Source organism: Podarcis raffonei, chromosome 16, assembly GCF_027172205.1.
Source record: "Podarcis raffonei isolate rPodRaf1 chromosome 16, rPodRaf1.pri, whole genome shotgun sequence".
In the NCBI taxonomy this organism is placed as follows: Eukaryota; Metazoa; Chordata; class Lepidosauria; order Squamata; family Lacertidae; genus Podarcis; species Podarcis raffonei.
The window spans coordinates 19219141-19245522 of NC_070617.1; the positions used below are offsets into that span (position 1 = coordinate 19219141).

The 26382-nt window shown below is 44.7% G+C and overlaps 2 protein-coding genes and 1 long non-coding RNA gene across 5 annotated transcripts; all 3 read right to left on the bottom strand.

Moving 5' to 3' along the window:
- Positions 1 to 1081: 1081 nt before the first annotated feature.
- On the bottom strand, positions 1082 to 7291 carry CHCHD10 (coiled-coil-helix-coiled-coil-helix domain containing 10). 3 transcript variants are annotated; one of them, XM_053369010.1, is made up of 4 exons: positions 7050 to 7266; positions 3963 to 4185; positions 1995 to 2145; positions 1082 to 1376 (listed from the first exon to the last, which is right to left on the bottom strand). In XM_053369010.1, the coding sequence occupies exons 1-4, from the start codon at positions 7094 to 7096 to the stop codon at positions 1357 to 1359; spliced, it is 441 nt and encodes a 146-aa protein (XP_053224985.1). In that variant the 5' UTR covers positions 7097 to 7266; the 3' UTR covers positions 1082 to 1356. The 3 variants fall into 3 exon arrangements, with proteins under 3 accessions (XP_053224985.1, XP_053224984.1, XP_053224986.1); XM_053369009.1 differs by having other exon boundaries at positions 3963 to 4188; XM_053369011.1 differs by lacking the exon at positions 3963 to 4185 and having other exon boundaries at positions 7050 to 7291.
- A 2856-nt stretch (positions 7292 to 10147) lies between these two features.
- On the bottom strand, positions 10148 to 21226 carry LOC128403780 (phosphatidylethanolamine-binding protein 1-like). Its single transcript, XM_053368853.1, has 4 exons — positions 20987 to 21226; positions 18677 to 18786; positions 17655 to 17755; positions 10148 to 10549 (listed from the first exon to the last, which is right to left on the bottom strand). Exons 1-4 carry the CDS (start codon positions 21119 to 21121, stop codon positions 10332 to 10334), a joined length of 564 nt encoding a protein of 187 aa, XP_053224828.1. The 5' UTR covers positions 21122 to 21226; the 3' UTR covers positions 10148 to 10331.
- Positions 21227 to 21905: 679 nt separating this feature from the next.
- Positions 21906 to 25842, bottom strand: LOC128403789 (uncharacterized). The gene is made up of 3 exons (XR_008328005.1): positions 25134 to 25842; positions 22268 to 22424; positions 21906 to 22105 (listed from the first exon to the last, which is right to left on the bottom strand). It is a non-coding gene; the product is annotated as an uncharacterized LOC128403789 (long non-coding RNA).
- Positions 25843 to 26382: the final 540 nt, after the last annotated feature.

Here is a 26382-nt window from a genome sequence, read left to right on the forward strand (position 1 = left end):
TGTGCTCCTGTGAGGGAGCAGGGGTGATTATTGTTTTGTGTTTTTGCACTTTTATCTTGTGCTTGTATCTTGTGAACCGCCGTAAGATCTTCTGATGAAGGGCAGTGCAATTAATTATAAATGAATAAATGTGTCAGGATTAGTTCTGGGGTTAAGGTTAGGGTTACAGCTAGGTTTGAGGTTACAGCTGGGGTTAGGGTTAAGATTAGGGGTGGGGTTATGGTTAGCATTAGAGATAAATTTGGGATTTGGGTTCAGGTTCACATTAGGGTTAACATTAATATTGGTGTTGTGGGTGGTGACCGTGCCATTGTTGATTTGGGGTTTAGGGTTAAGGCTGGGGTTGCATGCACCTCCAAATAGCACTGTGCTGTGTGTCACGAGTTAACCACAAAGTCTAACTTTTACCTCCACGGTTAGAGGCAGTAATGTTCCTGAATACCAGTTGCTGGAAACTGCAGGAAAACTCAGGCCCTGTTTGCGGGCTTTCCACAGGATGCTGGACTAGATGGGCCATTAGCCTCATCCAGCTGGCCAATTTTATAGATTGTATTTATATCCCACCTTTTTCTCCAAGGAGCCCAAAGTGGAATACATGGCTCTCCCTCATTTAATCCACCACAACAACCCTGCGAGGTAGGTTCGGCTGAGAGTAAGTGACTTGCCCAAGGTAGCTCTGTGAGCTTCAGAGAGGTCTCTCCCAGGTCCTAGTCTGCCACTCTGACCACTACAACACACCTCAGAGTGGTTAACAAAAACATTTATGAGAGCCAGTGTGGTGTAGTGGTTAAGAGTGGTAGTCTCGTAATCTGGTGAACCGGGTTCGCGTCTCCGCTCCTCCACATGCAGCTGCTGGGTGACCTTGGGCTAGTCACACTTCTCTGAAGTCTCTCAGCCCCACTCACCTCACAGAGTGTTTGTTGTGGAGAAGGAAGGGAAAGGAGAATGTTAGCCGCTCTGAGACTCCTTAAAGGGAATGAAAGGCGGGATATCAAATCCAAACTCTTCTTCTTCTTCTTCTTCTTCTTCTTGAGTGCACATGTGTGTTTTAATCAACAGAAACATATAGACAAGTTGTAGATTAAAATAAAACCATCTCCTTTTATTTTACATTTCTCTACAAGAATTCAAGTGGGACCCAGATCCTTAAAACTCTGCTATAAGAATTTCAACTAGAATTCTCCTTGTTTGCCAGCCTACAACTGAGAACAACACTAGAGAGCTTTTTTTTTTTGTGCCAATCTGGTCAGATCCCTCATCTGTCTCTGTCTTCCAGTCCCTAGCCCTTCTGGGCTCCTTTGGTTTGTTGCTCTTTCCAGGTTCTTCTCATTTTGCGGCATTAGTGCTCAAATGTCTTCATGGGAGGGAAGTAACCCCTGCAGAAAGGAAGAATAACAGGCTCAGTTTCAGCACAGAGTAGACAGCTGGCGCCTGAAGGTGATGCCAAACATTTAAAGCACATTTAGCGCATACTGCTTGTCTGTAAAGAATCTCGGGAACTGTAGTTTCCCTCCCCTTGCACAGAACTGCAATTCCCAGCACTCTTAACAAACAAACAAGCCCATTAGCATTGGTAAGGTGGAAGGCAGGGAGGCCAACAGTAGGTGGCGCCACAGCGAATGCCAAGCAGAGCCAACTAATTGGAGGAGGAGGAAGAAGAAGCTGATAGGCAGTGCCAACCACTGCACTGGCTGTAAGTCAGAAGGCAGACTGGTGCAGGCTGCCTGAGTTTGGTGGGGCAGTGAGTGCCCCATTTGCTCTTATGGACCCATCTCCACTGGTTGGACTCTATGACCTCCAAATCCCCTCTAGGACCCTATGCTCTTGCCCAGTTTTGTTCCAATTTGACAGGGCTGGATATGCTCCCAGGGCATTGGCTTCAGAGCAGTAGCAGGGACCCTCTCAGGGTTAGGAAACTCACAGCCATCTCTCAAACCCCAACAGAGAACCAGGTGATGAGGCACTTCCTTTCACCTCCGTGCCAAAACACTCACCGCTGTTGTACTTGCACTGCTTCAGGGCCTCGTTGAAGCCCTCGCACAACGTTAGGTCGCTCTGGTTGGTAGCGCAGTCGAGGAACTGCTTTATCTCATAGTGGCAGGGGCCGAACTGGGATCCCTGATAGGCTGGCTGCGGCCTGGACTCCTGTAGACAAGGAAAAGAGAGGAGTAAATAACCGCAGGTGAACCTTTCCGAGAAGGGACTTCACCTAGGGGGAAATGGTTTTGCAGACGTAACGTCTCCCGATTAACCAAGGACAGCTCTACCAAGCTAATCTTCCAGGCAGGCTTTGCCTTTAATTAAACCCATAGCCAAACGGCTTAGCATCAAAGTGTCTACTTTTAGCTGGCAAGAGTCATCCCACGGAGGTCAAGAGGATGCCAGACTCTCTCCATCTCCAATGATGGCCACCACCCCGGTCCCACCTTGCATAAAATAGGTTTATATGCATGCACAGACATTTCTCCCCCATGGCTGCTAGAGAAGTCTTTCTGCTGAGTGTGTGGAATGCAACAATGCTGGGAGGGCAGGTGGGTGTGGCTTGGCTGGAATGGTCTCCTGGGCCAAATGGAGAGGCCTAGCAGACAGAAGGGATGCGGGTGGCGCTGTGGGTTAAACCACAGAGCCTAGGACTTGCCGATCAGAAGGTCAGCGGTTCGAATCCCCGCGACGGGGTGAGCTCCCGTTGCTTGGTCCCTGCTCCTGCCAACCTAGCAGTTCGAAAGCATGTCAAAGTGCAAGTAGATAAATAGGTACCGCTCCGGTGGGAAGGTAAACGGCGTTTCTGTGCGCTGCTCTGGTTCGCCAGAAGCGGCTTAGTCATGCTGGCCACATGACTTGTAAGCTGTACGCTGGCTCCCTCGGCCAATAAAGCGAGATGAGAGCACCAACCCCAGAGTCGGCCACGACCTAATAGTCAGGGGTCCCTTTAACTTTACCTAGCAGACAGAATTAGGCCCATGGCTGGTGGTTCGAACCCACCCAGAGATGTCTGTGAGCAGGATTCTTGCATGGCAGGGGGTTGTTATTGTTGCTGCTGCTGCTGTAATTATTATAATTTACCACCCTTCATCTAAAGATCTCAGGGCATTTCACAAAATAAAATGACCCTTGGGGTACCATCTAACTCTTAGATTCTAGGAACACTCTCCTGAGTCAGATTTTAGATTGTAATCTCCTCAGGGCAGAGATTTATCTTCTTGTATGCTGCATTACAGTGCATAACCATAAGGCATATCAGCGGTTCTCAAAGGGTGTGGTGCACTACACTGGTATGTCAGGAGAGGATGTGAAGTGTGGCAGGAAGATTCAAGAACAATAAAAGAAAATGTAAACATTTCAGGATAGGATAGGATAGGATCAAGACTATTTTGGGGGGATATACAACCAGTAACAGCATCCACAACTCTCTTCAAGAGCATTGGCTATTCTTCTACAGTTCTCCACGGCATGTTGTTGTGAACAGGGATTTTCAACTCTGTCAAATATGAAAGATCAGAAGAGAGAAAGGCTTCTCTGTGTTGAGGAGGAGGCGAGTTTGTTCATCTCAAATCAGACCCAATATAAATGAGAAAAAGCAAGCTCATGCCTCTCATCGAGTTTGTACACATACTCAAAGTACATATGTAAGAAGCTTGTTTATAATTATATTCTGGGAATGATTCTTGTTCTTGTGTAGCTGCATTGTTTTGTACTTTCCAGATGCCCCATGATCAGATCTTAAAGTGGTTGTGTTTGATTATTTCTTGTCGGTAAAAAAATTGGTGCAGCACAAACCATTTTTTTATCCTGAAAGTGTGGGCGCAGAGGAAAGCTTGAGAACCACCGATATAGATGAAGAAGAACGAACCCACAGAAAATTGCACTGTTGTGCATTTAGAAGGCTAGCAGTCATTCCTGCACCCTTAGCAACACACACACACACACACACACACGGAGCAACTTGGAAATTACAGCCTCACCTGGACAGCACCGCTGGCTGGCTTGGCCGGCTCAGAGCTGCTGCCTCCGCTGAAGGCCCCGGTGAGTGCGCCGCCAACCACATGACCCACCGCAGAGCCGACAGCCACACCTGCCGCAGTCGTAGCCATCTGGGCCATTAAGCCAGGCTGTTGGGGCTGAGCTGGAGCAGCCACTGCCGAATGAGGAGGGTGAGCTGGGGGGTGGGAATGAGATGGCGCTGGGCTGCTGAGAGAAACAGAGGAGGAAAGAAAAGAACCAATGGAAACTTGGTTCAGGGTTTGCAAACAGAGCGGTCTTCTCCAACCTGATGGACTACGACCCCCACGAACCCATGCAATGCATCATGTTATAAATTTCTATCAGGTCTATCAAGCGGGGCCATTACAGTAAACTTTCAGATGCATCACAGCCCGCTGGGGAGTGGCAAGAAGAAGAAGAAGAAGAGGAGGAGGAGGAGGAGGAGTTTGGATTTTATATCCTGCTTTATCACTACCCGAAGGAGTCTCAAAGCGGCTGACATTCTCCTTTCCCTTCCTCCCCCACAACAAACACTCTGTGAGGTGAGTGGGGCTGAGAGACTTCAGAGAAGTGTGACTGGCCCAAGGTCACCCAGCAGCTGCATGTGGAGGAGCGGGGAAGTGAACCCGGTTCCCCAGATTACGAATCTACCGCTCTTAACCACTACACCACACTGGCTCTCCAATGGGTTACAACGCAATGGGAGGAATTAGATGTCACACTAAGGAGATCGCTCCACCAACGCAAACGTGACACAACCATCTCTCCGCCCCCCCCAATGCCATTCTGTGGGTGTTCTCAACCAGGGTTCAAAATTTGCCAGGCGCATTTTGCACCCATCTGCCGGCCACTTGCGACCAAGTCAACATGCCCGGGCACCAGGGTGACTGACACTTGGCGTCTCCACCATCTGGAGGTGCATGCCTGGAGATCCTTGGATCTGGACTGTGTTCACACACTAGTGACACATCTTGTGGAATTCGACCCATCACATTTTACCTGCACAATCAGAATGAATTTCAGGAACCAAAAAGTCGTATTGAAAAATGGCAACTAGGCATTCCGTTTTGGCGACTGTAACCCTGGTCTAAGAGGCCATTTGGCACCTAGCTTATATATCTGAGTTTCTAATACTGTTCTCAAGGGCCCCCTGAGTCAATTTTGTGGGGCAGACAGGAGGAAGGGGGAAGCCCCTGTGTGCTGGCAAAAGCCCTTGTGTTCAAATCCTCGTGGGTTCCTGCTGTCACAACTGGCTAGCTGAATTTGGCACAACTTTTGGTTTACTTCTGACCCACCAGGGAGCAGAGTTCACTTTCTTTCAAAACACGAGACTTAACGTTAACACAACCAGCAATTCCAAAAGGTCACCTTGGGGTGCTTGGCGATCTTTGCCATCAAGTGAAACAGCAGGTAAATACAACTCATATATTAGATTTGTATCCAGAACTTTCTAGTCCTCCCTCTTCCTCATCCCAAATCCTTGTATGGTGTTTATGTATTTACAGTATCTCTGGCCCGCTCTCTAGTGAATATTTTTAGTCTGCAAACTTGGAGAGCTGCTGCCAGCCAGTGTAGGCAATACTGAGCAAGATGGACCAATTGTCTGACTCTGCATTAGTCAGCTTCCTGTGTTCCAATATCCTGACCTCAAGGAATCTTGACACTTCCACGAGGCAACAAGTTCAATGCTGGAAATTGATGGGGGAAATCTAAAACGGCGGGGGGGATGTTTCCCAGGAAACCATTGAACTGATTGCTGCTGCCTTTACCAGGGAAGAGAGAGGTTATAGAAACACAGCCTTAGAATGTTCCAGAAAAGAGCACCCTGCAAAAACACACACCATAAAACCGAAACAGCCACATTTTTTTAGAAAGGAAGAAATACAGCACTCTCACTACCAATATGATTTTGCAGTTTAAGACTTCCATACAGCCTTTTCTCATTCTAAAAAGTGGAATCTCATTATTTTAACCAGGCCTGATCTCACTGATAGCCTTCAGATCTACGAGCAAACAAACAACCTTCAGCTACCCACACTCTAAATCAGTGACGCACGACAGAACCTTCTAGGTTTTTGTTCCTAATTTGTGGAATACCCTCCCTGTTGAGATGCATGTTACCATCCTTATTATCTCTCTGGAAAACATTCCTGTTTTCCTAGGCATTTGATGGCTGGAAGATACTGTTCCTAAGTGACCTTGAAATTATTACTATTTTTTACCAACCCTTCACCCTAAGGTCCTGGGACTGGTTACAACCCAGCTAAAAACTCAAATCGGTAGCGCATGAGACTCTTAATCTCAGGGTCCTGGGTTCGAGACCCACATAGGACAAAAGAGGGTTGGACTAGATGACCCTCATGGTCCCTTCCAACTCTACGATTCTATGAACTTACAATCACGGGAATAAAGTGTGTCCTTTTATAAAGTGGGGGTCCTGCTCAGTGGTAAGTGTGACAGTTTTGTGTTTCTATTTTAGTTTTCACTGCTACCCTTTGGTGTCTGCTGCCTTGGGCATCTCTGGGAGGAAGGGCGGAAGAGACATTAAAATCAACAACCTTCTCCCCAATGATATTTTTTTTGAAAATGTGAATCGGGAGCCACCCCAAACTTCCCCACCTATTTCCAGTGTCAGAACTCGGTGTTTCTGACCAACAAAACACAGTCTGGTGTAGTGGTTAGAGAGTCAGTCTGAGGTTAGGGAAAACAGACACGAAGCTCATTGCATGACCATGGCTGGGCCAGCTGTTCTCTCTTAACCTTGCCTACCTAACAGGGTTGTTGTGACACAAAAACTGAAGGGAGTGAAGAGAGGTCACCTTGAGGTCCTTTGAGAAGCGACAGGATATAAACGCAATAACCTAAATGCATAAAGAAATGTGCGTGTACAGATAGGTTTTTCTTTCCTCCTGGTATGAGGCAGGGGTTGATAGGGTTTTTTCCCAGGACAGAGGGAGGGCGTAACCTCAATAAACCTCGGGTCCTTGCAACTGCTCCTTTGAAAACTAAGCCCTTTCTTACTTAAAGGTGACTTTGCCAACCTCGCTGCTTAGACACTGCCCTCATACCTGGCCACAGTCGACCGGGATCCCACGCTCCTGCTGCCCCTGGGCATGTTGATCCTGGGTCTCTTGCACTAGCGCTGCTCCCGACTGCCGGCCGTCCTCCTCCTCCCGCTGCTGCTGGAAGACACTCCGAGTCTCCTTGAACTCGATCGTTGCGCAGCTAGTTTCAAGAATGGAACCCACGTGGTTCAGCATCAATCATTAGAATTAGAACTTTCGCTCTGAGCAGGCGCAAAGCCGCGCAGCCAATGGAGTCTCTGCCCTCTTCTGGCCGACGCTAGTTTGGAGACACTTCTCCCCGCCCATTCACAGACACCTTTCCTCCCCCTCCTCATAGAGCTATAAATTGCAGAGGCGCAGCAACGCCGTCTATTGACGGAGCTTCCTGGTTCCTTTTGACGATTAGGTAGATATATTGTAAATTTGTTTTGAACCTGGAGGTTCTCTTTATCTGTCATATCTAACAAATGCTGGCGACGCTCTGTCAGTGTCTAGCCCACTTTTAAAAGCCATCCAAGCCAAGGCAATGAAGCCCACAATACAACTCCCATAATCCCTGGCCATTAGCTATGCTGGCGAGGCTTGATGGGTGTTGGAGTTTAATAGCCTCTCCATACGTGCATTATCTGGATCACCTCACCCTAATAGCTGCGCAGTTTAATTGTCTTCCAATGATTAGAGGGAGGGGGTGAAATATCTGCTTGCTTTCTCTGTATCATGCATAATTCGAGTGTCTTTGACTTAAGAAAACCATACAATAGAGCACAGTGGTTTTCCCGTTACTGGGAGCAGGGTGGGTGGGAAGACACAAAAGACAGAGCGACTTGTGTTCAGGTGATTGTCACGTTGTCCTGACTACTCTAGCTGAACGATGGAGATACTGCATAATAGCAAAAACAAAACAAACAGATGGCACTCCTCGCTCTGTGTGTGTGTTTGTATGGTACCAAGGTTGCTGGTAACCGTTATGCAACTGGCAAGTGACTCAGAGAAGGTAGCCTTCATTTTCCTCCACAGGGCTTGCGTGGGTGTGTATTTCAGTGAAAAATAATACCAAAGTCCACCTGCCTTGGAACATCTTTCCTGAGTTTTCCTTTGCATCCAACTTCCCCTTGTACAGCTGAATCTTAACACACACAGGTGGGACCTGCAACATGATGTTGCAGCATAAAACACTATTGGGTGTTTCAGCCTCTCAGCCATTTCTGTTTCCAAAATGTTGTAGCTCCATTCCCAGGGCTAAGGATGAGCAAATATGTAAACTTTTGTTCATGTGTTTCTAATTTTTACAATTTTAAGTTCAGCTCTCCACATTTCCATATCAGTTTGTGATTTTTAAAAAAGCCCTCATGAAAATTGTTTAGCATTTTACTGTATCTCCTAATATACTCATTTATTTTCCCCAATATAAGCCATTTTTGTGTGCTATTGTCCCTAATGACTGCCAGTGATGCGTGGATGGATTTATCTATATCAATCTAAAGACATTCTCCAACAGTGGCTGGAAATATGCCTATGAAGCTGGGAACAGAAGATGTCTGCAGCCTCTTCTCCACATCTGGTTGTACTGAGGTAAGCTGCCATTGCAAATGGAGGCTCCATTAAACTAGCAGAGCCTAAGGCTGGATCTACACTGATCTGTAAAACGCGGTTAAAAAAAAAAGTTACATTGCTCTCAAATGCAATTTCCCATTGACATGTCACTGCTCTACACCGCCCTCTAGTGTCACATTTTTATAATGCATTTTTGCAGATATAAAAAGCAAAGGACCACCTTCAATTCTAAGCTTTTAATTCAAAGAACGAGAACAAAGCATAAACCACAATCCCTTGTCAACAGAGGGCTATAAACGCAAGTGACAATGTATGTGTGCAGCATTCAAAGATCTCCTAAGAACATCAAAAGGCCTTGTTACACATTGGTTTAAGTGACACATTTTTGGGGGGTGGGGTGCGGGGGGCAGAGGAGAAACATTTCCAACATTAGATACCAGTATATTGGCAAAATGAGACCGAAGGCAGTGGGGTGAACCTCATCAAAAACACATCATGGACAAAAGAAAGCAGAAATTTCTAAAACCGACTGCTGACGAGGACACTGGGATCCTGTGGAGATACCAAGAGAAACTAAAGATAGCCAGGATATAAGCAGAGGACCAAAGCCCAGGGAGAGGCACCTTCCAGCATCTTAAGCACAAATGATGGAGCTGCCGCAGGGTTGGCACTGCCAAGCAATGGCTAAGGCCCACATTTTAGTCCCCGACTCTGCTGCTGGTCTTTCTGCTCGCTGTCAGCACTTGTCCTGAGCGAGAGAGCAGCGACAGGATCAAAAAGAAAACTTCCAACATGCAAATAAAAAAGGCTCCCATTTGTGGTTTAGTGCAACCATTTTTGGTTTTAAGCAGAAAAATGGCGTTTGTGGTTTTGTTTCCCGAGAAAAACTGGACAGCCAGCAATTCCTGCTTAATGTTATCCCGCTCCCTTTGAAATCCCGGTTTCATAGCTTGCAAGGAATTCAGGGCTAAGTAACTCAACAGTCCCAGGAAAGACCTCCTTGGAACAGGGCTGGGCTGAGCTTATGAATATTTGAAAGCCTAGAGTGATTTGTTTTTTGGGGGGGATACACTGCCCCTATGCATTTCAAGGTGGTGTAGGGAAATTTCAACAGCAGGGTGGAAAACTCATAAGCAGCTCCATGCTGCTGACCACAGTGTTTAAACCCCCAGAATTTATCCTATAAGGTGATGGAGCTCTGTATTGAGGGATGTGAGAATCTATATAGGTTGGCAGCAAAGAGGATTCTAGAGGAGTGCGAGTTCTGTGCATCCCTCCACCCCAAAAAATGTCACCACGCCGCTCCAAAAATAGCCAAAATGCCACACACACAAACAAACTTTTGCGGAGGACCACAAACGAGAGATGTTTTGCCACAGTTCCTTTGTTGTTGTAACAAATTCATTTACTGCACTTCCACAAGAAACAGTCTAGTATGGTCAATCATCTTTCAGAATCAGCAGAATCTATCTATCCCTGTTTGAGTTTCAGGAGCAGCTTGGAGGGGGGGCGTCACTTATTAGTCTTCAATCCAGTTTACTTAACACTACAGGAAATGGGAGTTCTAAAGACAGCCTCCTTCCATTTTGTACCCCTCTTGGAATACAACTCGTATCAGCCCCAGCCAGGTTAGCCTATGGTCAGGGATGATGGGAGTTGTAGAGGGCTGAAGATCTCCGTTCTAGGAGAAGAAATCAGAGCAGGGGGAGGGGGGCTGGAAGAGGAGGTGTTTTATTTCCCAGACAGCTGATTGTAGAGCAACGGCACATAGTTGTCCCACTCGGCCTGGTAGCATGTTCCTGCCACGGGGGGCCCCAGCTTATACTTCTTGCGGAAACTTTCCACTTTGAAATTGCCCCGTTTATCCCCGGACCGGTTGCTGAGGATGGGCTCGTTGCATTCCAGCTCCTGGGCTTGCTCGTAGACCAGCCACACGTAGCGATGGAGCCCTGCAGCATGCGAGAGAGAAAACAAGGGTTGCGCACCTGCGTCAGGAGGAAGCGATCGCGAACCTCCCCTCCATCACACTCAAGTCACAACCATCCAGTAACACAGTGGATCCCAAAGTGGGTGGTGCCATCCTTGAGGGGGCCGAGGGATTACCTGGGGGGGTGCTTAGAGGCAAGGAGAGGCAGGAGGGTGCTGGGAGGTGTAATAGTTATCAAATTTTGAAAAGCTGGTATCACTGGATCAAGGCTATTAATTTTGCAGAATAAAACTAAATCGTTTGGATTTCAATGAAAAGTGCAACTCATTGTTACTGTTTTGAATTTTATTATTTTCCTTAGTGGGTGATGCAAACCACTATTCTGAATAATGCTTTTTAATAGGGTAAGGGGCACTGTGGATGAGTGTATCAAACCAAGGGGCGTGGTGGCCCAACCTTTCGGGGGAGGGGGGGAAACATGGCAGTAACATATGCACAGGATTCTGATTTTATTTTATTATTTTGCAAATAATTTTTGTTGCTTTATTGTAACAAAATACAGTCGTACCTTGGTTCTTGAACAGAATGCATTCTGGGAGTCCATTCCACAAGGCAGGCACCACTACTGAAGGCCCTCTGCCTGGTTCCCTGTATCTTTGCTTCTTGCAGTGAGGGAACAGCAAGAAGGCCTTCAGAGCTGGACCTCAGTGTCTCAGGCTGATTGATGGGGGTGACAGGGCAGAGGCCGTTTAGGGCTTTAAAGGTCAGCACCAACACTTTACGGAAAAGTACTAGCAGCTTGTGTCCTTTTGCTCTTATTTCAGCCATGCAAATTCCTGAAGCCGAACTGTTTAGCTTTGCAGCTTTTCTTCTGCTGTTTCCAACCTGCCCTGATCCAACGGGTCTGCTAGCCCCCCCCTCAAAGTGCAAGCTGAGTCGGGACTTCCGGTCAGCGCCAGCGCTTAATGGCGGATTTCTCCCGGAGCTCCGGGAGAGATCTGCTTCGTAGGTTCGGGTCCACCAGCCACGGCGGAGCGGGGACCCTCAAAAAATCACAGGCGCGTAGCCTGTGAACTGGAGACTCGGCGGGCACCTTTGCGCCCCCCCGACGTTGTGAAATAGCCTTTTTAAAGGCTACGGAACAGCGGAGGGTGTGTGGAGCGGTGCTGAGAGTCGCTTTTACCCAGCCTGCGAAGTGAAGCCGCGTCGCCATTAGCGGAGAGCGCTGATTTCTTCCGGTGAATTTGGACTAAAAAGAACAACTTTCCGTGAGTAGGATTGAACTTTAAGATATAATTGGACGTTAAATTTAATGAAATTGGGCACCGAGACGGACAAGCACTAAAAAGGAAGTCTGCTTTCCGTTCTGTAGCAAGATCAAAGCGAAAGGCATTCAAGCTGTAACTTTTTGAAAGGAGAGTTGTGGGAACTAAGAAATCCACCACCAAGCAAAGAACTCCCTCCCCGAAGGCAGGAGGGGGGGGAAGAAGATTTTAGAGTGTTTTCCTGCCTGTTTAAAAGAAATTGAACTGTTTACCGCTGCTCTTAAACCTGGGGATCGGACTGCCGGAGAAAAGGAACCGGCTAAGGACTGTCGTTACAAGAAGGTTAAAAAGTAACTGTAATATTGACTTTGGCTACTCTCAACTTAGAAATACTTTACTTTGTTGCACAGCAAAGTTATATGCAGGACACTATTGATTTGGATCTTTTAAAAAGAAAAAAGAATAATTGAAAGGGACTTGGAGGGCTTTTGTTTGTTTTTTGTGGAAAGTGTGGGACTAACTTGAAGGCAAAGAACTGGTTTTACGCCCTCTAGAGGACTTGCGAATAGTTTCAGCAACAAGTGGAATTTAAAACCTGAGAACTTTTGTCTGACAGCCTAAGAGTGTGGGAATGACCTTGAGTGAAAGATTTTGTTATGGCAGATGGTAAAGAGAAAGAGGACTCACAAGAAACAACCTTGAGATCTGGCAGACAATACAAAGTTGATCTTTCTATGCAAAGAAGGGCTTCTGTATCAGGAGCCTCTGGAACTGCAGCTGTTTCAAAGGCAAAAGTGAAAATAATGTCTTCAGAAGAAGCATTTGCTAAGGTATTGGGGAAAATAAATGACTCTTTGGAGGAATTAAAAAAGCAAGGCGCAGAAACTAGAGTACAAGTTGCTGAAACAAATAAGAAAATTGAAGAAATCTCTGGGAAAATTGATTTAAATAGAAAAAGCATAACTGACCTTGGGAACAAAGTGAACTCTAACGCAGAAGCAATTGGGAAATTATTGGAAGATTCAGCTACAACACGAAAGATAGCTGAGGAAGCTAAAGAAATTGCAACTGCTGCTGAGGAAAAGTTTCCACCGGTGTACAGGAAACTAGATGAGTATGAGCTGGCACTCTCTATGCAGGGTATGCAACGCAAGGAGAGGAACCTAAGGATCAGACTTGTGCCGGAAAAGGAAGGAGACAACCTGGTGGATTACCTGACAAAAGAATTTTCTGATTTTTGGAAGCAGGAGCTGGATAAAGAAGAATTTAAGATAGAGAGTGCATTTAGACTGGGAACAAGGCAGAGGAAGAACAGACCCAGAGATTGCTTAATAACTTTAAGATCAAAGGAGGAGAGAGACAAAATACTGAACCTGCATTACCAAACAACCCTTCAAATTGAAGATTTTCATATTGAGATCTTTAAAGATATTCCTAAAAGTATTTTGGATGCAAGAGGTTTTTACAAGGACTTGGTGACACTGCTGAAAAGGAACTACATACCATTCAGGTGGGAGTTTCCCCAAGGCTTGTCTTTTAAATACAAGGGGAAGAAAAGAAGAATAAAGACAGTGAGTGATAAAGACAAGTTTTTGGGAGAACACGAAGAAGACCTACAGAAAGAGACGTTTCCAGGACAAGGGCATCCTTCAAGCAAGGGACCATTAGACACGGATACGGAATCACCGACAAAAGAGGAACAACAATTGGGAGCTGTAGGAGGAGAGAGTAAATAGCCCCATCATGGCTCTGCAACTTTTAACTTGGAATTGTAACGGTTTGAATATTCCCAGAAAAAGAAAAAATATATTTCACGCTTTAAAGAAAGACCAATTGGACTTGATTTGCTTACAAGAGACCCATGTGACAAGAGCACATAGAAAATTATTAATAAATAAAAGATTGGGACAAGAATTTATATCTTCAGATAGAGTAAAAAAGAGAGGAGTGGTGATCTACGCAAAGGAAAGTTTGCAACCGAAACAAATTTTTAAAGATGATCAAGGAAGATATTTGGCAATTGAAATTCAATCTCAAGGAGAAAAGTTTTTGATAGTGGGAATCTATGCACCAAATGAAGGGAAAGCTGAATTCTTTAAGAAGTTGCATGAGACATTGATGGACTATATGGATTACAATTTAATTATGATGGGAGACATGAATGGAGTAGTTTCAACAAATATGGACAAAGCACAAAGACAGGTAGTTATAAAAGACGGAAGACTACCAAAAACTTTTTTTGAAATGACAGACAATATGGACTTGATTGACATTTGGAGAACAAAACACCCATTAGAAAGAGAGGGAACCTTCTTTTCTGAAGCCAAAATGACATGGACACGGATTGACCAAATTTGGGTGACTAGCAGTATGGCGCCGAACATAAAGAAAGTGGAAATCTGCCCAAAAACCTTCTCCGACCATAACGCAGTAAAGATGGTGATGAAGCAAACAACAACTGGCTCCTTCAGATGGAGAATGAATGACACCTTGCTTAGAGACGAGGAGATCTGTAAGAAGGCCCAAAAAACTTTGAAAGATTATTTTGAAATTAACTTAAGGACTAAAGTAGAAAAAAGAATAGTATGGGACGCAAGTAAAGCCGTGATGAGAGGGTTTTTGATACAACAAAATACACTAAAGAAAAGAAAGCAAAATGAGAGGAAAGAGAAAATCTTGGAAAAGATAAAAGAAGGGGAAAGGAAACTAAGATTGAAGCCAAAATCGCAAGAGATTTTAAGAGAAATTAAATTATATCAAACACAATATATGGAACTGATGAATCAAGAAATAGAATGGAAAATTAAACAAATGAGACAAAAGACTTTTGAATCTGCAGATAAATGTGGCAAGTTATTGGCTTGGCAAATAAAGAAGAGACAAAAACTCAACACGGTAACAAACATAGAAGTGGAAGGAAAGAACATATGTAACCCAGTGGAAATTAGGAAATGTTTTCAGAGCTACTTTAGACAATTGTACACACAAGGGCCGCAGAAAGATATGGATGTACAACTATTCCTCGAGAAAAATGGGCTGAAAAAGATTTCGCAGGAAAGTAAGACAATTTTGAACCAGGAGATATCAGCACAAGAAATAGAAGGTGCCATCCAAAACATGACGTTGGGCAAATCTCCAGGACCGGACGGATTGACTTCCAAATATTACAAAGTCTTGAAGGAAGGGTTGATACAACCTTTGAAGGAAGTCTGTAATGAGATTATGCAGGGGAGAAGGGCACCCGACACGTGGAGGGAGGCCTACATCACACTTATACCAAAGACAGAGACTGAAAAGACCCAACTTAAGAACTACCGACCCATCTCGCGACTAAATGTGGATTACAAAATCTTTGCTGATATATTAGCAAAGAGATTGAAAAGAGTTTTGATGGAGGAGATTCACGGAGACCAAGCGGGCTTTCTCCCGAAAAGGCATTTGTCGGATAACGTAAGGAATATAATTGACATTTTGGAGAAGTTGGAAGTGAATATAAACACTAAGGCTGTTTTGATATTTGTGGACGCCGAGAAAGCCTTTGACAATATATCTTGGAGTTTTATGTTGAAGAACCTCCGGGGGATGGGGGTAGGCCAAGGGTTTGAAAATGGTATAGGTGCAATATACTCTGAACAGAAAGCAAAATTAATTGTAAATAATGTGGTTACAGAAGAGTTCAAGATTGAAAAAGGGACACGTCAGGGGTGCCCTATCTCCCCACTACTTTTTATATCGGTCCTGGAGGTTTTGCTTAATATGATCAGGAGGGACCAGTTGGTTAAAAGGATTCAGGTCGGAGCAAAACAATATAAACTGAGAGCATTTGCAGATGACCTAGTACTTACATTACAAGAGCCAGAAGCTAGCACGAAAAGAGTTTTGGAAATAATTCAAGAGTTTGGTCAAATGGCAGGATTTAAATTGAATAAGTTAAAGACTAAGGTATTGGAGAAAAATTTAACACAGGTTGAAAAAGAAAGGTTTCAGAATGAGACAGGGTTGACTGTGGTTAAAAAAGTGAAATATTTGGGTATAAATATGACAGCTAAGAATGTGAATCTATTTAAAGATAATTATGAAAAAACTTGGACAGAAGTGAAAAAAGATTTGGAGATTTGGTCAAACTTGAAGCTTTCCTTGTTAGGTCGAATAGCAGTTATAAAAATGAATGTATTGCCAAGAATGTTGTTTTTGTTCCAAGCATTACAAATAATGGATAAAATGGACTGTTTCAAGAAGTGGCAAAAAGATATATCTAAATTTGTCTGGCAGGGCAAGAAGCCCAGAATTAAGTTTAAGATATTAACGGATTCAAAGGAAAGAGGGGGATTTGCCCTGCCAGACTTTAAACTGTATTATGAAGCGGCAGCTTTCTGCTGGCTAAGGGATTGGCTGCTTCTTGAAAATACTGACATTTTGGATTTGGAAGGTTTTAACAATATTTTTGGGTGGCATGCATATTTGTGGTATGACAAGGTTAAAGCACATAAAAGTTTTAAAAACCATATTGTCAGATAAGCATTATTAAATGTCTGGATCAGATATAAAGATTTGCTGGAAAATAAAACTCCAAGGTGGCTGTCGCCAATGGAAGCTAAGGCAGTTAAAAAGTTAAATATGGAGTCGAAGTGGCCAAGATATTGGGAAATCTTGGAAAAGGAAGGGGACAAACTGAGATTGCAGAGTTTTGAGAAATTAAAAGGGAAGGTGAGAGATTGGTTGCATTACCACCAAATAAATGAAGTGTTTAAATTGGACAGTAAAATTGGCTTCCAGGTGGAAAAATCAAAATTGGAGACTGAATTGTTAGAATCCAGTACTAAGAATTTGTCAAAAATGTACAATTTGCTGTTGAAATGGAATATACAAGATGAAACGGTTAAATCAAGTATGATTAAATGGGCTCAGGACATTGGTCATAACATTTTGTTTGCTGATTGGGAAAAGTTGTGGACCACCGGGATGAAATTTACGGCATGTAATGCCTTAAGAGAAAATATTATGAAAATGATCTATAGGTGGTACATAACCCCAGTCAAGCTTGCAAAGATTTACCATTTGCCTGATAATAAATGTTGGAAATGTAAGGAAAAGGAAGGTTCATTCTTTCACCTCTGGTGGACGTGCCCGAAGATTAAGGCATTCTGGGAAATGATCTATAATGAACTGAAAAAGGTATTTAAATATACCTTCTCTAAGAAACCAGAGGCCTTTCTCTTGGGTATTGTCGGCCAAGGGGTGCTAAAGAGGGATATAACCTTTTTTATGTACGCTACAACAGCAGCAAGAATACTTATTGCAAAGTACTGGAAGACACAAGATCTACCCACTCTGGAAGAATGGCAGATGAAGGTGATTGACTACATGGGCCTGGCAGAGATGACGAGCAGAATCCGAGACCAGGGAAGAGAAGCAGCGGAAGAAGAATGGAAAAAGTTCAAGGACTATCTAAAGAAATATTACAAAATTAATGAAAGTTAGAATGATGTTGGACTGGAAAGTAAATGGTTACTATTAGTAATGGTTAAGACAAGGAGAATAAGGAAGATTAGCTTAAACTTAATTTAAAATAAGGGAAGATTTGCTGAGTAATTGATTAGAATCTGGAATACAGAAAAGGGAGGCATGAGGAAGTCGGGGAAGAAAGGTATAAGAAATTAAGATATGAAATGGTATTTGTTTTTTGTTTTCTTTTTGTTTTTGTTTGTTTATGTATTTGTTGTGTTTATGTTATGTTTTTATGTGGTTATAAAAACTTCTTAATAAAAAATATTTTTAAAAAAACAACAAAGTGCAAGCTGAGTCAAGACACGCAACAGACCTTGCCTTAAAGCAATAGGGCCAGCATTACTGCTTGCTTACCTGTTCCTTTAGGTGGTCCAGATCCCACGTAGTCTGACAAGACGGTGCCGCTGCTGATGTCATTGCCTTTCATATTGACCACTAGGAAGTGGTGCCACTCCCTAGAGAGAGAGAGAGCGCATCTGCCTCAGTTTCCCCAAAGTAAATCTTGCAGGAACACTAAAAAATTAGACCCTCAAAGCAGTTTAGTAAAAACGTAAAATAAAACCAAGAGGGGAAAAAATCACAAACATACTTTAGTATTTTTACTTTTGTATGTTTTAAAGAGATTAAAATTAGCTCAACTTTCTAAGCATCCAGGTGGACTTGTCTCAAAAAGAAGGTTTTTAGCAGGAGCCAAAAAGAAAACAGTGAAGGTTGCCTCCTTAATGTCAATAGTCAGGGAGTTCCGATTCTTATACCTAGTCTTATACAGGTGCTGCCAGATGCTGATGAGGTTCTTTCTGACGGCAAGCAATCAAGGCTTTACTGCCATCTGCCCAGTCCTGTGGAACTCTCTGCCAAGAGATACAGCAGGAACCTTCTGTTTCCACTTTTAGATGCCTGCAGGAAACTTTTCTATTACAGCAGGCTTATGCAGGCCATCAAGCAGACATCTAACAGTTAACCAATTTCCAATTTTAGTTTTTTAAAATAGTATTTATTGTATAATGGATGTATGTCGTTGATTTTTTTATGAATAGCGGCATTGTTTTTATAAACAAAATATAAATAAAAGACCTTTGTCAGGCATCGGAACGGATGGTTCAAATTTTGCAGCGCAGCCACAGACATCTCTGCATACAGGAACAAGTGCTGGGATTTGTCTGCTATAGAGGTGAGGTCTGCTTTTCCCTTACCTCCAAGGGAATACCCCCTGCAACCTCCAGATCACCTATCAATTGCCTCATTTGACCTTGAAAGGTAAGAAATCTTTATATATTATTAAAAACAACAACACACTTCTTTTCTGCAAATCCTGGCTTGCCTTCTGGATCAAATCTGGCATGGACATTCTGGATCTCACAGCCTGCCCCTCTCACCTGAACTTTGGGTTTTTCCTGCTCGGTGCATCAGGGTCAGTAAGGACCAAAGTGTAGAGCTTTTCTGCACTGCAATTCTCCCAATCAATCTTTGTTGGGCGATTCTTCACCTGCCAGAAACAAAACGGCAAGACCTTTAGAACATATTCAAAAATATAAAAACGAAGACAACACATTCACCATCATCCAGCCAATCAAACCATGCCTTAACCAAAGTCACATTCACACAATACCTTTTAAAGCACTATGACGCCAGCAGCAATGGCTCCCCCACCAAAAAAATCGGGGAACTGTATTTGTTAGGGGTGCCGAGAAATTCAAGGAGGCCCCTATTTGACCCCAAAATGACTCCTGAATTTTTTTGATATTGATGCTGCATTTTATGCTGTTTTAAAGTCACATTTTAATCAACGTTTTATATTTGCTTTTAGCCGCCCTGAGCCCAGTTTTTAAACCAGGAAGGGTGGGGTATTATTATTTTTAATAATAATAATTCTGCTCCCAGAGCTACAGTTCCCAGTGGTTTAACCATCAAATGCTCTTCACAGGGAACTTTGAAAACTGGCTGGGGCCTCCTAACAACTCTCAGCACCTTTAACAAACTACAGCTCCCAGAAGTCCACACGGGACAGTTATATACAGTTTTCCTGCAGGGGCACCAAGCACAGGCCTGCAGCTGGGATTCACTTAGTTTAGGGATGAGGATCCTGCAGCCCTCCAGAAGTTGTTAAGATCCTGTCATTGGACTGACAGGAGTCAGAAGATCATGTGTTCCCAACTGGGAAAGAGGGAGAGGTAAGGCTGGATTTTATCTAGGGGAACTCAGGGACAGCCCACCTGCCATTGAATATGTGGTCATTCAAAAGTGCACCACTGGGACTGGTGCTTTCTGACAGCAAACATAGGAAGCTGCCTTCCTTATTCTTCTTCTTCAGCTTCCTATGTTTGCTGTCAGAAAATACCAGTCCTGGTGGGATACTTACAGAGTATACCTAAAAGAACACTGTAAAAATTTAAATTCTTTGGCAGGTTTGGAGTGACCCCTGCACGACAGTAGGAAATTTTACAAAACCAATACAATTGAGACAATTTAGGAGAGATAATGGAATGTGCGCAGTTGAAAATGCAACTTAGGAACCACAATGGGGCAATCGGAAGTCATAATGGAATCTGTTATGTATGAATCTAAATTTTCTTTTTGGTAATATGTATCGATTTTGGATTGTTTTTGTTGATTTTTTTCTTTTTGTAAAATTAACCAAGCATTAATTTTTTTTTAAAAAAAATCATAGGAAGGTGCCTTTTACAGAGTCTGGCCATGGGCCCATCTTTTTCAAGCTTGCGTGCACTGACCGGCAGCTGTTCTCTAGGGTTGCAGGCAGGGTGCTCTCCCAGCCCCACCAGAAGATAGGAGGGATTTGAACTTGCGCCCTTCTCCAGGGCCGCAGTCAACTTAGCCGCAAGCAGCAGCAGCAGCTCCGCACCGCTCCCGTTGCCGGTGACGCCTCTCCCGGAGGGTGCAAAGGGCGGCGGGCGCCCGCGCGCTCCTCCCCCTTTGCTGCACGCCAGTCCCGGCACGCGCTCCAAGGGCTCCGGCAGCAGCCTGGCATCGGAGGAGGCGGGGCAGGCCAGACCTGGGCAGGCCGCTTGCAAGTCCCAGCCTCCCTCCTCGTCCTATTTCAGGCAGATGCCATATTCTCAACGGTTGCATTTTTGGCACAACCCCTCCGCCCCTTTGGAAAAAAACCAACCCCAAATCTTATCGTCCTGTCTATTCTAAAGGAATCTCTCTCTGAAGCAGCGAACAGATGGATGGCAAATTAAAAAAACCTCACTGTCTTAAAATAAATTGCAGAACTGACGCACAGACCCTTCCAATTAGGATTCCTTTGCCCTCATCCTCAAGTGCACATATTTCTCCGTGGAGGCAAAAAGCGCTCTGCGCCTTTTCGAAAGCATGGCGCTTTTAATTTTTATCTGCTTGCAGCAGATCACCGGTGCTAAACGAGGGAGGCCATGCACCACGCGCGGGCCTTGCTTCCTCGCGTGGTTGCAAACGCAGGATATATTTTATTTTCTGCAAAAGGGAGAGGTCTCACTGCGCACCTAGCAGACGTTTTCTTGGGTGATCTCGACCCAAGGAGAGACGGACGCATGCAAAAAGCAAAACAGGCGCCGCTTTTCGCGTTGAAGGGGGAAGGCAGGGCAATTGTAGCCATTGTGCAAAAGGTTGGGGAAGCGCCTTGCATCTTGAGGGGGTGTGTGTGCAATTTCTTTGCACGGGAAGGGATTGTGGCGGGAGTGGATTACCTGGGTGGGAGTGAGGACTTTGCCCAGCTCGTCGATCTCCACCGACCCGTAGTTGACCGAAAGAGGAACCGCCGGCTTCTCATCCACCTCCAAGAGTTCTAGGGATACGTCCCAGTCAGAAAGAACTACCGCCATCTTCGCAAAAAGAAAACACCCAGAAAGCCGCTTGATATCTCCCGGGCAAAGATCGCTCGCGCAAGCCCCCTACCTCCCCGTCCGAGCAAGAGAATCTGGTGCTAGATGAGTGACAGCGACCTCCTGTAATCCTAGAGGAGGCGGGACATATCTGTCTCATGCCTATTGGCTCTTGGTAGAAGGAGGGGTGTGCCGGTGGGGGGGTGTTCTTTGGAGAGGAGGGGTCGAAGCCTCTGGAAATGTCATAAAGCAAAGATGGGGGGGGTCCTGGCACCCCCAGCCTAATGTGGCCCCCCAAGCTCCCCATCCGGCCCTCGAGACCTGTGCCGCCTATGGACTTGAAAGTGCCTGCATTAAAAATAGATATTAAAATTTAAAAGGAGCCACATAATTAAGGGCCACCTTTTCTAATCAATCAAAATATTATAATCACCTAAGACGCCCTGTTTGCTCAGAAGTGACTGCCCATGTCTTAAGGGGTGCAGTTAAGGGCTCAGTGGGGCTTACTTTTGAGTAAATAGAAATAGGATTGCTTTCTAAGGACTGCAATTATTATTTTTAAATATTTTTATTAAACACTTTCAACATACCAAATTATCAGTCCAAATAATCAATTAATTACATTATTTCCCCCCTCCCCTCCCTCTCCCCCCCACCAAAGACTTCCCTCAGCTCCCCTCTCTGATTTCTTTGCACATATTGTTCTCTGCATGTTCTCAAATTGTACATATTTCTTGCCTTATCTGTCATGTGTTCAACTAATAACATTTGTGGATGTTTATTCAAAACCTGCCAAGGAGTCCAATTCATTTTGCTGTCTTTTTAGATAGTTGGCGAAAAGTTCCCATTCTTCCTTGAAGTCAGGGTTGTCCTTGTCACGCAGTTTATATGTCAATTTAGCCAGTTCCGCATAGCTCATCAGTCTTTCTTGCCACTGTTCTTCCATTGGGATTTCCTCATTCTTCCATCCTTGTGCACTAAGGACTGCAAGTAGAGGGGTCAGGTGAAAAAGAGAGGGTGGGGCTTCTGCACCTTTAACAGTTGGTTAGAAGAGAGAATTCAGTTTCCTATGCAGCAATTAAAAGTGCAGGAGCCCCAAACTATTTTTCATTTGGTCACCCTGGCTTCAATCCAGAACCCACTTACCTGGGAGCAGATCCCACTGAACACAATGAGGCTAACTTCTGAGCTACAATTTCCAGAGATGTAGTCTTTAAGGTGTCACAAGTCTCTTCGCCGTTTCTACTTCTGAGCAGACAATGATGCAGAGGATAGTTTGGCCACTCGGTGAAGTCTGGGATTCCTACCAAAAAAAGAATATCAACATTATTGATGTACCTGTTGCATTGATGTCCTGCATTTCCACAAAAGAGCTTACATGGTCCTCTTCCTTCCCACTTTATGTTATTCTCACAACAACCCGGTGAGGTGGGCTAGGAGAAGAGTTGATTGACCCTAGGGCACCCAGTGAGCTTATGGGCTGAGCAGGGATTCAAATCAAGACTTCTGCAGCCCTAGTCTGATGCAGTTGCCATCACTCCAGGCGCCATCAGTCTTTTGCAAAACAAAATACACAACAAAACCTTAAATATCTACAGTGCAATCCTAATCATGTCTGCTCAGAAGTAAGTCCTACTGAATTCAGTTAAGCTTATTCCCAGGTAAGTAGGGTTATTAATACATTTATTTTCTTAAGGCACACCATCTATGGGGGAGCCTGGCGGGGAGAGCGCCCCAATTTTCAATGATCCTCCATATTCTGCAGCTGGGTGGGCCCTGTTGGGCTTTTCGGAGGGTGTGACGGGCCCTGTTGGACGGGTGCCAGGCCTCCCTGATGTTTGATGGAACCCGGTGCACCTTGTTTTGTTGTTCTCCCTTCACCACAAGGTGGCAGGAAAGGACACGGGAATTCCAAAGCACAGTATAGTGGCACCTTGGGTTACATACGTTTCAGGTTACAGACTCCGCTAACCCAGAAATAGTACCTCGAGTTAAGAACTTTGCTTCAGGATGAGAACAGAAATCGTGCTCCCGTGGCAGCAGGAGGCCCCATTAGCTAAAGTGGTGCTTCAGGTTAAGAACGGTTTCAGGTTAAGAACAGACCTCCGAAACCAATTAAGTACTTAACCCGAGGTACCACTGTAATGAAATCAGATAAATAATTTTCAACTTGGATTGCCAGACTGAGTTATTTTCTGGACCACCGCATTACGTTTTGAAGTAATTTAGTATTTGATGTGTTATTGTAATGATGCATTGATTTGCATTTTTGTGGTTCTGTTGTCAGCCACTTTGAGCTTGTTTTGTGGCATATACGGTACACGTAAATAAGAAAAAGAGAGAACATTTTGCTGCTGTTAGTTCACTTCTGAGCCTGCCGGTTGTTCTCACCCCTTCCCTCCCTGTTCCTATTACACCTACTACACCTTCCTCCTGGAAGGAGCTTGACCTCACTGTTTCTATATCCTGTTTCCTTGTGTATCTGGTGGAGGCTGGTCCATTAGGGCAAATGAGGCCCTGTCCTACCAATCTATGTCTGCCTCCTGCCAGCTTTCATCTGCCTGCCTTCTTTACTGACAACCAGCCCAGTGGGTGGCCCTGCCTGTCAGCTTCCTCCTCCTCAGTCTTAGGGCTGCCCCTGCAGAACTCAACAGGAAGGAGGATGGGGACAAAACCAGAATATGTTGGTTCCACCAATCATTTGATCTGGCGCCACCTACTGTGGGGCTCCCTGCCTTCCACCCTACCAGTCCCAAAGGGCACCAGCCACAACAACTCTGCCTAAGAATGTGGAGTACCACTGGGCTACGTGGCTTGGGGCGGATTCCTATGAGGGTGGCGCTGTGGTCTAAACCACTGAGCCTCCTGGGCTTGCTAATCAGAAGGTCGGTGGTTCAAATCCCTGGAACGTGGTGAGCTCCCATTGCTCTGTTCCAGCTCCTGCCAACCTAGCAGTTCGAAAGCATACCAGTGCAAGTAGATAAATAGGTACTGCTGCGGCAGAAGATAAATGGTGTTTCCGTGCACTCTGGACCTTGTCAATGGTGTCCCATTGCGCCAAAAGTGGTTTCGTCCTGCTGGCCACATGACTTGGAAAAGCTGTCTGTGGACAAATGCTGGCTCTCTTGGCCTGAAAAGCGAGATGAGCACTGCACCCCATAGTCACCTTTGACTGGACTTCAGCATCCAGGTCCTTTACCTTTACCTATGTGGCCTCTGAAGAGGAGAGACCATGCCTAATAATTTGTCTGGGACACCTTAATCCAAGGATGGAGAGCCAAGGGCCTACCAGGTATTTATTGGACTCCAATTCCCATCAGCCCCAGCCAGCATGACTAATATTAAGGAATTATGGGGGCTGCTACAGGTGCGGGGCTTGGGGCAAACTTTGAGGGGATAGGCGATGGAGTGGGTGAGATGTAAAAGGAAGGGGTTTGGCCAAGTGTGGGGGAAGGCAGTTTGGCAGATGGTGAGCAGAGCGGGCAGGAGTGATGGCCCTTAGAATATGTTCTAGGACCCTCCTTATGATTCCAAACGGTTTAAGCAGGTTTTCATATTGGATTTTTCTGCCCTGGGATTTTATGGTGAAAGGTGGTAATCAATAATAATAATAATAATAATAATAGGCAAGGACAGTAAATGGGAGGTACATGCAGGCCTCCACATACATGCTGCTTTTAGGAAGCAAGTGATGCCAATTTGTATGTTCCCTCACACCCTCAAAAATAGATGGGCAAAGGGAGATCCTGGAAACTGAGTGTATTTGCACACTCACGCACACACACAATCCTATATTGCTCCATCCTCACACATGTTGAAAAATGGTTCCAAAAACGAGTCTTTTGCCCCAGAGTGTTTGCACAACTGGGATGTGGGTGAGCAGGAGCCCCTTGTTCTCCATTCCCCCAACTTAACTTTAAACACAGCAGCTATTGACTCCACCTGGAAGATGGCAAAAAACAAAACCCCTATTAAACACAGGATCTCAAAAACAGGTGTCAAGTCTTTATACCTTTTGAGCTCAGAATGTTTCCTGGATGTCGTCTTCCTTGGTCCGGATTTCATCTGGCGGCCTTTTCCTCCTTCCTAGTCTTTCTTGAGTCATTTCTCCCTGCTGACCCCTCACTTTCTTCTGACTTTCCTTGCTTGATACATCGATCATCCTCAAGAGGTTGATCTCTGTGGCATCGTCTAGGTGATGGCTTTTTCTCCTGCATTTCTTCCTTCCCTTCTTTGGCTTCTCTCTCCTTTTCCTCTTCTTCCTTTTCTGGTAATCTGTTACCTTTCTGCCAACTGCTGCGACAAGAAGCTCCTGGAAGTTTCAAGCATGGAGAACTGCACACAATCGGCTGCATTCCTTATTCGTCCAGCTCCTCTTAGTTGTAAACACCCTGCACCGCTCTTTGTTTATTGCTGCTCAAAATGGTAGGTTTCTCCTGGTTATCTTGCATCTTGTAGGTTGCCAAGCTCCTCCTCTGGCACCTCTGGGTTGGCCTGTCTTCCCAGTGGACCTGTGGGCGAGGATGTTTGCAGAGGATGGTGCTACTACAACTTTCCCTCTCTGTGGGTGTGTTATGGGTATGTACAGTTGTTGCTGATATATTTGCTTAATGGCATCTGTTCTGTTTTCAGTTTCTGGGTAGCATAATCCTTCCTCTGTGATGGGGAGGAAACTCCCTTTACGAAGCCTTTCCAAATGCACTCCCATAGAAAGTGGGGAAATACTATATGTTCAGTGGATTATAATTAACTTGTGCAACAAAAGGTTGGTTGCTTGGTACGTGGGGAGGAGCAGCTGTGACAGGTGGCGCTGCCAGGTGTGGAAACAAAGTCCTACAGGGATGGAGGAGAAACGAGATTTAAAGTCAAAACCTATCTGATCCACATTTTCCAAAACACGATAAAGACTCAGCCATTTTTCAAAATTTGCACCGAATTTTGCAAGGCAGATCTTCAGCCAAGTAACATATACAAAAATGCATATGCTAATGTAAGGTTTCCACAGAACTGCATCTATTAGTGAAAACAACACACATCTATTAGTGAAAAAACACACAATTGCATTATACTTGGGGAAGTTGCTTTGCAATCATGTGGCTATTAGGCAAAACTGCAAACAAAACTGTGCAATTTAGGGAAAATTTGCATTCACACGCTGATGAATTTTCTTTTTTTTTATATATAATTTTTTATTAAAGAATTTTTTATAACAACAGAAACATAACAATACAATACAATAAACACAACAAACAAACAAACAA